This window comes from Vanessa atalanta, chromosome 28, assembly GCF_905147765.1.
Source record: "Vanessa atalanta chromosome 28, ilVanAtal1.2, whole genome shotgun sequence".
NCBI classification, from domain to species: domain Eukaryota; kingdom Metazoa; phylum Arthropoda; class Insecta; order Lepidoptera; family Nymphalidae; genus Vanessa; species Vanessa atalanta.
This window is the reverse complement of record NC_061898.1, coordinates 3085545-3101063: the sequence shown is the minus strand read 5'-3', so window position 1 is coordinate 3101063 and position 15519 is coordinate 3085545. Positions and strand designations below refer to the sequence as shown.

General features: G+C 39.5%; 7 protein-coding genes across 7 annotated transcripts; all 7 read left to right on the top strand.

Moving 5' to 3' along the window:
- The first annotated feature begins 346 nt into the window (after positions 1–346).
- On the top strand, positions 347–812 carry LOC125074763 (histone H2A). The gene has a single exon (XM_047686182.1). The coding sequence runs from the start codon at positions 413–415 to the stop codon at positions 785–787; it is 375 nt and encodes a 124-aa protein (XP_047542138.1). The 5' UTR covers positions 347–412; the 3' UTR covers positions 788–812.
- Positions 813–1688: 876 nt separating this feature from the next.
- Positions 1689–2224, top strand: LOC125074777 (histone H2B). Its single transcript, XM_047686198.1, has one exon. It carries the CDS (start codon positions 1774–1776, stop codon positions 2146–2148), a length of 375 nt encoding a protein of 124 aa, XP_047542154.1. The 5' UTR covers positions 1689–1773; the 3' UTR covers positions 2149–2224.
- Positions 2225–4022: 1798 nt separating this feature from the next.
- Positions 4023–4423, top strand: LOC125074790 (histone H4). The gene has a single exon (XM_047686213.1). It carries the CDS (start codon positions 4111–4113, stop codon positions 4420–4422), a length of 312 nt encoding a protein of 103 aa, XP_047542169.1. The 5' UTR covers positions 4023–4110; the 3' UTR covers position 4423.
- Positions 4424–5688: 1265 nt separating this feature from the next.
- On the top strand, positions 5689–6583 carry LOC125074736 (late histone H1-like). The gene has a single exon (XM_047686153.1). It carries the CDS (start codon positions 5700–5702, stop codon positions 6492–6494), a length of 795 nt encoding a protein of 264 aa, XP_047542109.1. The 5' UTR covers positions 5689–5699; the 3' UTR covers positions 6495–6583.
- A 1034-nt stretch (positions 6584–7617) lies between these two features.
- LOC125074751 (histone H2A) lies at positions 7618–8083 on the top strand. Its single transcript, XM_047686171.1, has one exon. The coding sequence runs from the start codon at positions 7684–7686 to the stop codon at positions 8056–8058; it is 375 nt and encodes a 124-aa protein (XP_047542127.1). The 5' UTR covers positions 7618–7683; the 3' UTR covers positions 8059–8083.
- Positions 8084–9040: 957 nt separating this feature from the next.
- LOC125074778 (histone H2B) lies at positions 9041–9491 on the top strand. Its single transcript, XM_047686199.1, has one exon. The coding sequence runs from the start codon at positions 9041–9043 to the stop codon at positions 9413–9415; it is 375 nt and encodes a 124-aa protein (XP_047542155.1). The 3' UTR covers positions 9416–9491.
- Positions 9492–11280: 1789 nt separating this feature from the next.
- On the top strand, positions 11281–11681 carry LOC125074779 (histone H4). The gene has a single exon (XM_047686200.1). The coding sequence runs from the start codon at positions 11369–11371 to the stop codon at positions 11678–11680; it is 312 nt and encodes a 103-aa protein (XP_047542156.1). The 5' UTR covers positions 11281–11368; the 3' UTR covers position 11681.
- The last annotated feature ends 3838 nt before the right edge of the window (positions 11682–15519 follow it).

Below are 15519 nucleotides of genomic sequence, written 5' to 3'. Positions count from 1 at the left end.
AATATTTAATTTTTATTTCATTTCTTCCTTTCTTTATACAAAAACAAAAAAAAAAAAAAAAAAACTAAATTTTTACTTCATTTTTCTATTCGCATTCGCATTCGAATAAAAAAAAAAAACCCCGACCCGCCCCGCCCCGCCCGACTGCCCGACATCATTCGTCGTCGTAATCTTAATACTATACCGTATACACTGATAACAAACAGAAATTTAACAAATTTTCAATACAATCAAACAGAGCCAGAGTCTCTCTCGATACCACCGCACCGATAGACGCGACTACGTTCCGAGTATAAAAAGCGGACGGACTAACGCAACTGTTTTACTGTTCACCGCGCTCTCGAGCCGTACGCACGCGTATCGCTCTCTCATATTTGCGTTGCTAAATATTTTTCATTAAATCTCCATAATCATGTCCGGTCGCGGTAAAGGAGGCAAAGTCAAGGGGAAGGCAAAGTCGCGTTCGAACCGTGCCGGTCTACAGTTTCCGGTAGGACGTATACACAGACTGCTCAGGAAGGGTAACTACGCAGAGCGCGTCGGTGCCGGTGCACCCGTGTATCTCGCGGCCGTCATGGAATACCTAGCCGCTGAAGTACTCGAGTTGGCCGGCAACGCCGCCCGCGACAACAAGAAGACCAGGATCATACCGAGACATCTACAGTTGGCGATCCGTAACGACGAGGAGCTGAACAAGTTACTCTCGGGCGTGACTATCGCACAAGGTGGAGTCCTACCTAACATCCAAGCCGTACTTCTACCTAAGAAGACCGAGAAGAAGGCTTAAACACACCGCGTGTAGTGTGACGATGAGACACGGTCGTCGTCATCGTCATCGTCATCGAATTTATAATTTTTTTTTTTTTTTTTGATGACGATACATGCGAACGATCCTACGACCTCGTTCTTCATCGTATTGTGACGATTAAAAAGGCCCTTTTCAGGGCCACAAAATATATCTTATATACATAGAGAAATGTTACCGTTTCCTAAGCGATTATGACGTCTTTATTATCTAATATTATTAGATATTTTACCACACACAAACACACACCTAACGCTCGTTGAACTCTTTTTAGTTCGATTGAACTTGAAGAGAATCACTGCTACTGCTATTAAACACGATCATACAACTCCGACGAAGATATAATAGATATGAAATGAAATGAAATTATTTTATTATATATTTATTTATTTACGATAATTATTACTAATTATTCGATTCATATGAATCAAATCATTCATAATAATAATGTTGTAACAAACGTAGTAGTCGTCTATACAGAGACATGATATATATATTATATTATTTATCGTTAGTAATAGATAATATTTGCCTATAATTTTATTATTTTTCTTCTTTTTATTATTTATTATTATATTTTCTAATAACGAGCGACTCGTATTGCAATCGGAACGACTGACGATCGGGGGTGAGGAGAGGTAGAGGAGAGCGGGGGAGTAATTTCGTATCGTATAAAACGAGAACCGAATAACACACAAACTTAATTCCATCAATACCCCCTCCCCATCCCCTCCCTCCCCTCTCGTACTCGTACTCGGCTCGGCGTCTCGTCTCTGATTGGTCGATAGAGTTCTCCGTCTGTATGCCGCACCGTACGCGCGAACGCTACGCGTCTCGCGCTGGCCTTATTTAAGCAAAATACCAACGTCCCTAACACCACAGATTCGCTCGTGTTCCCGTACGGTACGCACGTGAATAACACGCGATAAAGTTTCTTAACATTATTGTGAATTTTTATATTCGTAATCATGCCGCCTAAGACTAGCGGAAAGGCCGCCAAGAAATCGGGCAAGGCCCAGAAGAATATCTCCAAGTCAGATAAGAAGAAGAAGAAGCATAAGAGGAAGGAGAGCTACGCCATCTACATTTACAAAGTACTGAAACAGGTACATCCCGACACCGGTATCTCGAGTAAGGCCATGTCGATCATGAACTCTTTCGTGAACGATATCTTCGAGCGCATCGCCGCCGAGGCTTCTCGTCTCGCTCACTACAACAAGCGATCGACGATCACCTCGAGGGAGGTGCAGACTTCGGTGAGGCTTCTTCTGCCCGGCGAACTCGCCAAGCACGCCGTGAGCGAAGGTACTAAGGCCGTAACGAAGTACACGAGCTCCAAGTAAACGAATCCGTAGTAGGACTACGCTACGATTTATGAAGGAGATAATAATAAAAAGGCCCTTTTCAGGGCCACAAAGAGTTTCGATAAACAATAAATAAAGTTTCAAGCGATTTAGCCGTCTCGACACCACCGTATTATTATTATTATTATTATCATCAATAACAATAATACTACATGTTAATTTATTAACATATTTAATCGACTAATTCATTATATACATATATAATAATACACACTCTGATAAGATTCGTAATAATGAACATATACAATCATAGTAATCATATTACTAGTCTTGAATCGAATTTTTTATTAGAGATATATATTTGATCGTCGTAGTTACCTTCCCGCAGAGCTGTAGCGCTGTGTAAGCTGGAAGAAGCCGCCGTACGTTCGATTCCGCCGATCTTCTCATTCATTTCGATCTTGTATCATATATTAAATTCTTGCTTTGTAGGTCGATGATATCTGAAAGAATAATAATATTAATTAATTAAAATATATATAACTAATAATAACAACTCAAACTTGAAAGTTATTATTTTTATTTTGTTTTTACTATCGCATCGCTCAGTGATCGCGTGAGAGAGAGAACGTGCATAGCGTAGAGAGAGACGGATATAGCGAATCGTCATCGCGGCGGTCCCTCTAGCCGTACTCGAACTCGTATATAAGCGAACGTATTCGTTAAAAAATTTTAATCTTTCGACTACGTTCCCTTCGTGCGGACGTGTCTACGTCTCGTTTGTAATAATAAATTTTCGTTTCGTGCGTTCATTCAACGTCAAGGATGGCTCGTACTAAGCAGACGGCCCGTAAATCTACCGGTGGCAAGGCACCGCGTAAGCAGCTCGCGACCAAGGCGGCTCGCAAGAGCGCTCCTGCCACGGGAGGAGTGAAGAAACCTCATCGTTACAGACCCGGTACGGTCGCCCTTCGTGAGATCCGTCGTTACCAGAAGAGCACTGAGCTTCTGATCCGCAAACTGCCATTCCAGCGTCTCGTGCGTGAGATCGCTCAAGACTTCAAGACCGATCTCCGTTTCCAGAGTTCCGCCGTAATGGCTCTGCAGGAAGCTAGCGAAGCTTATCTCGTCGGTCTCTTCGAAGACACGAACCTGTGCGCTATCCACGCCAAGCGTGTGACGATCATGCCTAAGGATATCCAATTGGCGCGCAGGATCCGAGGAGAACGTGCCTAATTGGGTCGTCGTCGTTGTCGCAGTCTTACTTGCATAAGTTTCTTTACTGCAAGTAAACATATTCAAAAAGGCCCTTTTCAGGGCCGCATATATATCTAAAAACAAAGAAAAAAAATTTTTTTTTTTTCCGTCGTACGTTTCAAACTTACAATCGTCACGAAAACAACCTATACTCACAAATAAAAATAATTATTATTATTTTTTTTTTTTTATCAAAATTATCATGAAAACGTTGAGATAATTCTAAATATCAATACCGCACATACGTAAACGTTGTGTATTTTATACTACTATTATTGTAAATAAATATATTTCAATCGAATAGAGAATGTGAGAGGTGTGCGTATGCGATATATCGATCGTTAAGAGCATAATTGTAAATATTAATTAATTATTATTGCAAAGATATCAATTTTGAAGAATACAAAAATATCTCAAAACCCCCCGCTCCCCTCGATAAACAAGACACATACATGAACTCCCCCCTAACCACATCCCCTCGGCCGCCATCCCTACCATAGCTTTTTCGACTGCACGCTGTATCTCTCAGTCTTTCTCTTTCTATCTAATAGAAACTTCGATATCGCCATCTCTTTCGCACACGGACCGAAAGACACACGTATTAGTTAGTCGAGCGCTTATATATCAGAGGAGCGCGGAACGACGAGACTACCATAAAGTGATCGTCTCCGATCGACAGCGGACGGATTTCTGTACGTCTTTCTTTGCCGTTCAGAGTAAACGAGACAAACCGAAGACAAGAAAATGACCGGTCGCGGTAAAGGTGGAAAGGGTCTGGGGAAAGGAGGCGCGAAGCGTCACAGGAAAGTGCTCCGTGATAACATCCAAGGTATCACGAAACCGGCCATCCGTCGTCTCGCACGCAGAGGCGGTGTGAAACGTATATCCGGTCTGATATACGAAGAGACTCGAGGTGTCCTCAAAGTGTTCCTCGAGAACGTAATCCGCGACGCCGTCACCTACACCGAACACGCGAAGAGGAAGACCGTCACCGCCATGGACGTAGTGTACGCCCTGAAACGTCAGGGACGTACTCTCTACGGTTTCGGCGGTTAAAATGTTTTCGATGTTTTTTATATTTTGTAATCAATTAAAAAATTTACAAATATAAAATACACTGCGAAAACTATCAATATAAAAAAGGCCCTTTTCAGGGCCGCATATGGATCTGTTTATATATACAAAAAAAAAAAAAAAAATACTCGTTTCAATCGATCAATGACGTCTTTTCATAATACATATATAAAAATACAATGAGTAAGAAAATTGTTATGAAATAAAATTAACTTAATATAAATAAACGAACGATTATTGTTCATTATAAATATTTATATATACGACGGATACGTTCGTATCGTATCGTATAGTTAACATAGAATAAATACGACTCTACCATGTATCTCAATGAGTGCATACAATCGATGCAAATATATTTATATTTATAATACGAATGTATTGATATGAAAAATTATATACTATAAATGTTTTATATATGATAAATCGTCCATGTTCTCTCGGCTCTACTTCACGCGCTACGAAAGCGCCGCGAACCTTATATCACACGCCGCGAAGATGCTCGGCGTATCGTAAATGTACACGATTACTGTAGATTATTTTTATTGTTTAAACTCTCTTTCGAAACTCTTATTAATTATCTATCGTAATAGATTATATATTAATATTATTCGATACGAATTCGCATATCAGACTACGTTTCCTCGTGCTTCGTATGCCGACTCGCATAGTAGCGTGTTTTACGAACGTCGACTTGTAACACGCTAAATTTTTTAGTAAATTATCGAATAAGAGTTGCGCTTTTATACATTATCAGTGCGGTATCTTCGCTTTCAATATGTCGATAGAACGAAACGTTTAAAACGATTTTAATAGAATAAAATAACTTTTAAACGAGACTCGAGGTACGCGTCTAGAACTATAACGAATTTAAACACGATTCGTACTCATCTACGTCGAACTATGCTACGAATTCGACTTTCAAACGATCGATAGGTTCAAGAGGTATCTTTTTATATAATAGAATGATCAAAAAATACTTTACATTATATAAATATCGTATTCGAAATGATACCTGTTAGTGAAAAGTTTTAAGCGTTCGTACGAGAAATTGTCTAGCGACATCGCGGTTCTCCTTACGGTATTGCTCGGACTCCACTTACCACTAGCGACCTCTCCGCCGCGTCGACCTCCGATATTACATATTATATACTATACTATCGTGGATCACGTACTACTATTAATATTTGTCATTCTAGTGATTGTGAAGTGTGAATTTATTAAATAAAATAAAATAAAATAAAATAAAATAAAATAAAATGGCCGACACAGCTATAGCAACCGAAGCGCCGGCACCTGCGACCCCTGCGAAGAAACCGAAAGCGTCCGCGGCCGCCGCCGGTGGCGCCGCCGCCAAGAAACCGAAGGCGAAACCTACTCATCCTAAAACATCCGAAATGGTGAACAGCGCCATCAAAGAGTTGAAGGAACGTAGCGGTTCGTCGCTTCAGGCGATCAAGAAATACATCGCGGCTCAATACAAAGTCGATTCTGAGAAATTGGCTCCGTTCATCAGAAAGTATCTCAAGAGCGCCGTCGAATCGGGTGCACTGATACAGACGAAGGGAAAGGGCGCATCGGGTTCGTTCAAACTAGAGTCGAAATCGTCCGCTTCGAAGAAACCGGCCGGTGCCGGAGTCGGAGGCGCGTCCGGCGGCAAGGCCGCATCCTCGGCCGCTTCGGGTAAGTCGTCGAAGGCGAAGGCGACGTCCTCCGCTCCCGTCGCCGGCAAGGGCGGCGCCGCGGGCAAGAAAGCGGCCGCCGGCGGTGCGTCGTCCGGCGGTGCGGCGGCGTCATCGCCGTCCAAATCGAAGGCGAAGGCGACGATAAAGGATAAAAAAGCGGCAGCCGCTAAAAAGAAACCGGCAGCCGCCAAGAAGGCCGTCGCGGCGGCCGCTCCTTCGAAGGCGAAGGGCGCCGCGTCGAAGGCGAAGAAGACTGCGAAACCGCCGACTAAGAAACCTAAAGCCCCGAAACCGAAGAAGGCCGCCGCCGCTACGCCGAAGTCGAAACCGGCAGCCAAGAAAGCCTCCGCCGCCGCCGCTAAAAAGTAAGTCGCCTGCAGCCGCCGCCGCAGCGGTGATAATAACGATGACATCTTTCAAAAGTATCATCAAAAACAAAAACAACAACAAAAACAACATCAACATCATCGACGACATACATTCGTCCATTCCGATCGCTTCGACGAAGACGACGGCGACGAAGACTGTGACGATGGCGATGACGATGCAAGCGTGTGCGGCGCGTAAATCGCACGACAAAAAGCCCTTTTCAGGGCTAACATAAGTTTCATAATAATCGAATATATTCGTCGTCGTGCGTTAATTTTTCCTTTTAAAATGCTACGACGACGAATAAAATGAGTTACAAGTTTCGAAAGATACGACGAATATTTTCTATATTTATAAGAAGCGTATATCGGTATACCTATATATATAAAAAAAAAAAAAAAAAAAAAAAAAAAAGTTGTTATAAAGAAATAATAATAATAATGAAATTATACGAAAGTATCCACATACCTTTATCATAGAGAGAATAGCACAATTTTTTTTTTTTTTTTTTTTTTTTTTTGTTCATTTCACAAACACAAACAAAAAAAAAAAAAAAAAAAAAACAAACAAACATACATACATACATAAACATATATATATATATATATATATATATATATATATATATATATATATATATATATATACATACACATACAAACAAACTGACCTACCTAGATCATATAATGCATACACTATAATTTTATCTTTATCATTATCGCACACGAAACACGAAAAGGACACGCGACCCGCGCGCCCGACTAATTTCACTTTAATAATATTTAATTTTTATTTCATTTCTTCCTTTCTTTATTCAAAAACAAAAAAAAAAAAAAAAAAACTAAATTTTTACTTCATTTTTCTATTCGCATTCGCATTCGAATAAAAAAAAAAAACCCCGACCCGCCCCGCCCCGCCCGACTGCCCGACATCATTCGTCGTCGTAATCTTAATACTATACCGTATACACTGATAACAAACAGAAATTTAACAAATTTTCAATACAATCAAACAGAGCCAGAGTCTCTCTCGATACCACCGCACCGATAGACGCGACTACGTTCCGAGTATAAAAAGCGGACGGACTAACGCAACTGTTTTACTGTTCACCGCGCTCTCGAGCCGTACGCACGCGTATCGCTCTCTCATATTTGCGTTGCTAAATATTTTTCATTAAATCTCCATAATCATGTCCGGTCGCGGTAAAGGAGGCAAAGTCAAGGGGAAGGCAAAGTCGCGTTCGAACCGTGCCGGTCTACAGTTTCCGGTCGGACGTATACACAGACTGCTCAGGAAGGGTAACTACGCAGAGCGCGTCGGTGCCGGTGCACCCGTGTATCTCGCGGCCGTCATGGAATACCTAGCCGCTGAAGTACTCGAGTTGGCCGGCAACGCCGCCCGCGACAACAAGAAGACCAGGATCATACCGAGACATCTACAGTTGGCGATCCGTAACGACGAGGAGCTGAACAAGTTACTCTCGGGCGTGACTATCGCACAAGGTGGAGTCCTACCTAACATCCAAGCCGTACTTCTACCTAAGAAGACCGAGAAGAAGGCTTAAACACACCGCGTGTAGTGTGACGATGAGACACGGTCGTCGTCATCGTCATCGTCATCGAATTTATAATTTTTTTTTTTTTTTTTGATGACGATACATGCGAACGATCCTACGACCTCGTTCTTCATCGTATTGTGACGATTAAAAAGGCCCTTTTCAGGGCCACAAAATATATCTTATATACATAGAGAAATGTTACCGTTTCCTAAGCGATTATGACGTCTTTATTATCTAATATTATTAGATATTTTACCACACACAAACACACACCTAACGCTCGTTGAACTCTTTTTAGTTCGATTGAACTTGAAGAGAATCACTGCTACTGCTATTAAACACGATCATACAACTCCGACGAAGATATAATAGATATGAAATGAAATGAAATTATTTTATTATATATTTATTTATTTACGATAATTATTACTAATTATTCGATTCATATGAATCAAATCATTCATAATAATAATGTTGTAACAAACGTAGTAGTCGTCTATACAGAGACATGATATATATATTATATTATTTATCGTTAGTAATAGATAATATTTGCCTATAATTTTATTATTTTTCTTCTTTTTATTATTTATTATTATATTTTCTAATAACGAGCGACTCGTATTGCAATCGGAACGACTGACGATCGGGGGTGATGAGGCAGGGGGAGGGCGAGGTAATTTCGTATCGTATAAAACGAGAACCGAATAACACACAAACTTAATTCCATCAATACCCCCTCCCCATCCCCTCCCTCCCCTCTCGTACTCGTACTCGGCTCGGCGTCTCGTCTCTGATTGGTCGATAGAGTTCTCCGTCTGTATGCCGCACCGTACGCGCGAACGCTACGCGTCTCGCGCTGGCCTTATTTAAGCAAAATACCAACGTCCCTAACACCACAGATTCGCTCGTGTTCCCGTACGGTACGCACGTGAATAACACGCGATAAAGTTTCTTAACATTATTGTGAATTTTTATATTCGTAATCATGCCGCCTAAGACTAGCGGTAAGGCCGCCAAGAAATCGGGCAAGGCCCAGAAGAACATCTCCAAGTCGGACAAGAAGAAGAAGAAGCATAAGAGGAAGGAGAGTTACGCCATCTACATTTACAAAGTACTGAAACAGGTACATCCCGACACCGGTATCTCGAGTAAGGCCATGTCGATCATGAACTCTTTCGTGAACGATATCTTCGAGCGCATCGCCGCCGAGGCTTCTCGTCTCGCTCACTACAACAAGCGATCGACGATCACCTCGAGGGAGGTGCAGACTTCGGTGAGGCTTCTTCTGCCCGGCGAACTCGCCAAGCACGCCGTGAGCGAAGGTACTAAGGCCGTAACGAAGTACACGAGCTCCAAGTAAACGAATCCGTAGTAGGACTACGCTACGATTTATGAAGGAGATAATAATAAAAAGGCCCTTTTCAGGGCCACAAAGAGTTTCGATAAACAATAAATAAAGTTTCAAGCGATTTAGCCGTCTCGACACCACCGTATTATTATTATTATTATTATCATCAATAACAATAATACTACATGTTAATTTATTAACATATTTAATCGACTAATTCATTATATACATATATAATAATACACACTCTGATAAGATTCGTAATAATGAACATATACAATCATAGTAATCATATTACTAGTCTTGAATCGAATTTTTTATTAGAGATATATATTTGATCGTCGTAGTTACCTTCCCGCAGAGCTGTAGCGCTGTGTAAGCTGGAAGAAGCCGCCGTACGTTCGATTCCGCCGATCTTCTCATTCATTTCGATCTTGTATCATATATTAAATTCTTGCTTTGTAGGTCGATGATATCTGAAAGAATAATAATATTAATTAATTAAAATATATATAACTAATAATAACAACTCAAACTTGAAAGTTATTATTTTTATTTTGTTTTTACTATCGCATCGCTCAGTGATCGCGTGAGAGAGAGAACGTGCATAGCGTAGAGAGAGACGGATATAGCGAATCGTCATCGCGGCGGTCCCTCTAGCCGTACTCGAACTCGTATATAAGCGAACGTATTCGTTAAAAAATTTTAATCTTTCGACTACGTTCCCTTCGTGCGGACGTGTCTACGTCTCGTTTGTAATAATAAATTTTCGTTTCGTGCGTTCATTCAACGTCAAGGATGGCTCGTACTAAGCAGACGGCCCGTAAATCTACCGGTGGCAAGGCACCGCGTAAGCAGCTCGCGACCAAGGCGGCTCGCAAGAGCGCTCCTGCCACGGGAGGAGTGAAGAAACCTCATCGTTACAGACCCGGTACGGTCGCCCTTCGTGAGATCCGTCGTTACCAGAAGAGCACTGAGCTTCTGATCCGCAAACTGCCATTCCAGCGTCTCGTGCGTGAGATCGCTCAAGACTTCAAGACCGATCTCCGTTTCCAGAGTTCCGCCGTAATGGCTCTGCAGGAAGCTAGCGAAGCTTATCTCGTCGGTCTCTTCGAAGACACGAACCTGTGCGCTATCCACGCTAAGCGTGTGACGATCATGCCTAAGGATATCCAATTGGCGCGCAGGATCCGAGGAGAACGTGCCTAATTGGGTCGTCGTCGTTGTCGCAGTCTTACTTGCATAAGTTTCTTTACTGCAAGTAAACATATTCAAAAAGGCCCTTTTCAGGGCCGCATATATATCTAAAAACAAAGAAAAAAAATTTTTTTTTTTTCCGTCGTACGTTTCAAACTTACAATCGTCACGAAAACAACCTATACTCACAAATAAAAATAATTATTATTATTTTTTTTTTTTTATCAAAATTATCATGAAAACGTTGAGATAATTCTAAATATCAATACCGCACATACGTAAACGTTGTGTATTTTATACTACTATTATTGTAAATAAATATATTTCAATCGAATAGAGAATGTGAGAGGTGTGCGTATGCGATATATCGATCGTTAAGAGCATAATTGTAAATATTAATTAATTATTATTGCAAAGATATCAATTTTGAAGAATACAAAAATATCTCAAAACCCCCCGCTCCCCTCGATAAACAAGACACATACATGAACTCCCCCCTAACCACATCCCCTCGGCCGCCATCCCTACCATATAGCTTTTTCGACTGCACGCTGCCTCTCTCTTTCTATCTAAACGCACTTCGATATCGCCATCTCTTTCGCACACGGACCGAAAGACACACGTATTAGTTAGTCGAGCGCTTATATATCAGAGGAGCGCGGAACGACGAGACTACCATAAAGTGATCGTCTCCGATCGACAGCGGACGGATTTCTGTACGTCTTTCTTTGCCGTTCAGAGTAAACGAGACAAACCGAAGACAAGAAAATGACCGGTCGCGGTAAAGGTGGAAAGGGTCTGGGGAAAGGAGGCGCGAAGCGTCACAGGAAAGTGCTCCGTGATAACATCCAAGGTATCACGAAACCGGCCATCCGTCGTCTCGCACGCAGAGGCGGTGTGAAACGTATATCCGGTCTGATATACGAAGAGACTCGCGGTGTCCTCAAAGTGTTCCTCGAGAACGTAATCCGCGACGCCGTCACCTACACCGAACACGCGAAGAGGAAGACCGTCACCGCCATGGACGTAGTGTACGCCCTGAAACGTCAGGGACGTACTCTCTACGGTTTCGGCGGTTAAAATGTTTTCGATGTTTTTTATATTTTGTAATCAATTAAAAAAATTTACAAATATAAAATACACTGCGAAAACTATCAATATAAAAAAGGCCCTTTTCAGGGCCGCATATGGATCTGTTTATATATACAAAAAAAAAAAAAAAAATACTCGTTTCAATCGATCAATGACGTCTTTTCATAATACATATATAAAAATACAATGAGTAAGAAAATTGTTATGAAATAAAATTAACTTAATATAAATAAACGAACGATTATTGTTCATTATAAATATTTATATATACGACGGATACGTTCGTATCGTATCGTATCGTTAACATAGAATAAATACGACTCTACCATGTATCTCAATTAGTGCATACAATCGATGCAAATATATTTATATTTACAATACGAATGTATTGATATGAAAAATTATATACTATAAATGTTTTATATATGATAAATCGTCCATGTTCTCTCGGCTCTACTTCACGCGCTACGAAAGCGCCGCGAACCTTATATCACACGCCGCGAAGATGCTCGGCGTATCGTAAATGTACACGATTACTGTAGATTATTTTTATTGTTTAAACTCTCTTTCGAAACTCTTATTAATTATCTATCGTAATAGATTATATATTAATATTATTCGATACGAATTCGCATATCAGACTACGTTTCCTCGTGCTTCGTATGCCGACTCGCATAGTAGCGTGTTTTACGAACGTCGACTTGTAACACGCTAAATTTTTTAGTAAATTATCGAATAAGAGTTGCGCTTTTATACATTATCAGTGCGATATCTTCGCTTTCAATATGTCGATAGAACGAAACGTTTAAAACGATTTTAATAGAATAAAATAACTTTTAAACGAGACTCGAGGTACGCGTCTAGAACTATAACGAATTTAAACACGATTCGTACTCATCTACGTCGAACTATGCTACGAATTCGACTTTCAAACGATCGATAGGTTCAAGAGGTATCTTTTTATATAATAGAATGATCAAAAAATACTTTACATTATATAAATATCGTATTCGAAATGATACCTGTTAGTGAAAAGTTTTAAGCGTTCGTACGAGAAATTGTCTAGCGACATCGCGGTTCTCCTTACGGTATTGCTCGGACTCCACTTACCACTAGACCCGCCCCGCCCCGCCCGACTGCCCGACTCCCGACTCCGACTCCGACCTTAATAATAATATACGTATTTTCACCTACGCTATATTTATGGAACGATTAATCCACGCCCAATTATCACCGAATAACACTGAACCAATCAAATAGCTTAGTTTATAGCCAATCAAATCATTCAATACTAAAGGTAAAGAATGATTCTGATTGGTTATCGTATTTATGATCTCGTTCGTGTAGTTAGGATTAGAGGTACTACTGATTGAACCTAATTATTTATTACTTAACAAATAAGCAGTTTTGACCCGATCGGTGGCCGGTATGTCTCCCAAAAAATTAATAGTGCAGGAAGTGCTTAATCTACTACGTTAACTCTAAGGATGTACAACGTGAACATATTGGACATGAGAGGCTTCGAATCTAGTGACGCTTTATCGAACTATAAGAATATATACTTTAACTGAAGTCTACATAGGCGAAGCGATGCGAGAAAACTCGAGTGATGAAGCCGGTACCCCTTTGGGCTATGTGATAGTCATACCTACTAAAACCATTGCGTTGACTGTATTCTAGAGCAGCGGGATGTATCGATATAACGCACGACGACGCCTGCCGCCCGCTCCGATCTCTCAAGCCGGTCTCCTCCAAGCCAATTTCCTGAAATGAGTCAGTAACAATACTTTAATACAAAGAGATACATAAGGGTACAACATGCCTATTATTTAGATATTTATAATATTCATTTAATATTAGAATAAAATAATAATTTTACAGTTGTATGCTAAAATTACATTACTATAAATAACATTACTCTTCATAAATGTATTTGAGTCGTACGAACCGCGTTTTGACTTTAACGAATATTTTCGTTACAAACAATATAAGTTTGTAATATATGCAATATACGAAGGTTATAACGATAATTATTGCTTGTAAAAGAAAACAGTGCCGCCATCTGTGTACTACTTCAACAAACTGATTCTTACAATCAATTGATTTAGTTGCGTGACAGTCACTAGAGGGCGTTCAATCAAAGAAAGTTTCTAAGTATATGATACAACATTAAAATCATATCCATGATTGTTCGCCGTGCTGCCATCTGTTGTAAAGCGAAATCTATCAGCTAATTTGGGACTTAATAATACATATTATCTACTCTTAGCAATAAAGTAAGTAAAATGTAGAATAATAAATTATAATTCATATTATAGAATCAATCTTAGATAATACTAAGTTATAATTCTTATTTTGGAATGTAGAATGTATCAAGCAATCATTAACAATTGTTTTGTACCTATGGCGTTGAGCCTATGATTTCCGGACAGATTTATTATAATAAGTAAGGAGTTAGATTTTATGTAAGTTTTGGTTAAGGCAATTATTAACTAATACTGTTTAAATAATTTAGAAATATAAATATGATCTATTTTTGTCATAAAATTTGTTTTAATAATTTTGAAATATAAATATGATTTCTTTTTATCAAGAAATGTGTAAATTTGATTAGTCCGGTATATTTTTAATATAGATAGTGATAAATAATTAAGCTAATTACAATATATTTCGATTTTTAATTAAGATCAAAAATAATTTTATATTATTTTTTTATTATTATAAGCCATTAATAGTTATTATGTTTGTAACAAAATAAGTATGGTCTTGTTGTTAATATAAAAAAGGATGTCATAGTTTAGTTAGTAGAAAAGTATGTTCAGGCGGGCGCCGGGCATTCCTAGGACAATTGTAGAACTATCCACTATTGATCTCATTAAATTTGTTAATGCAAAAGGTGTTTTTCTGCATTTCCACATGAATCCCGGGGAGAATTCTGGCGAATCGCCGACATATACGACTAGAAATAAAAACCTTTCACACATCGCCAACTCGTACAAACATAAATAAATAATAAATACTCTTATAGATATAGACATCAACAATAAAACTTCATTTTTTAAACTAAAATGTTCTCATACTTTTATGGCAAAAATTACCCTACTTAAGGCCACGTATGCTTGACCAGAAGCAAAGAGCTTCTTCTCTAAATAAACAACGGCGTGATCGACAGTACTACCCTGCATTTTGTGTACTGTGCAAGCCCAGCATAATGTAAGTGGCAGCATTCTACGTTTCACTGTTCCGTGACTATATTTTGCTGGAAATTGCAAAGACTTGGGCTGAATGAGGTGAACACCGTCTTTACCGAAATCTATACGGACGGATGGTATATTGGATTAAGAGTGAGTTCAGAATATTTTTCAATTTATTCTTGAGAACCTCTTTCATTTGACACCCATATTACACAGGTGCATAAAAAAATAACTATTCTGCCATCTCGAATGTTCCACCATATTTGACTTATAATGACGTCAAGCAGCTTATCGTGTATTGCCATCCAAACTTAACGTGTATACAAAATTTCAACCAAATCGGTTAAAGATATCTGCTTCAAAATTGAGTAGCAAGATTCCACCCGCACATACATATATGCATACATTGATATAATATTTATGTCAATATTAAAGATAATATTTACTTACCAATTATTATTAATTTGCACAATGGCCATTCTCTTGTCAATTAATGGTTGTAACATTAATTAATTTGTTACAACATGCTGTTGATTCTCGGGATAGCGCCATCTGTTGACCGGCGGCAAATACGATGTTTATTCGAATATTTATAAATAGATAGATCGTAATTAGGGCAAAATGAAAACATTA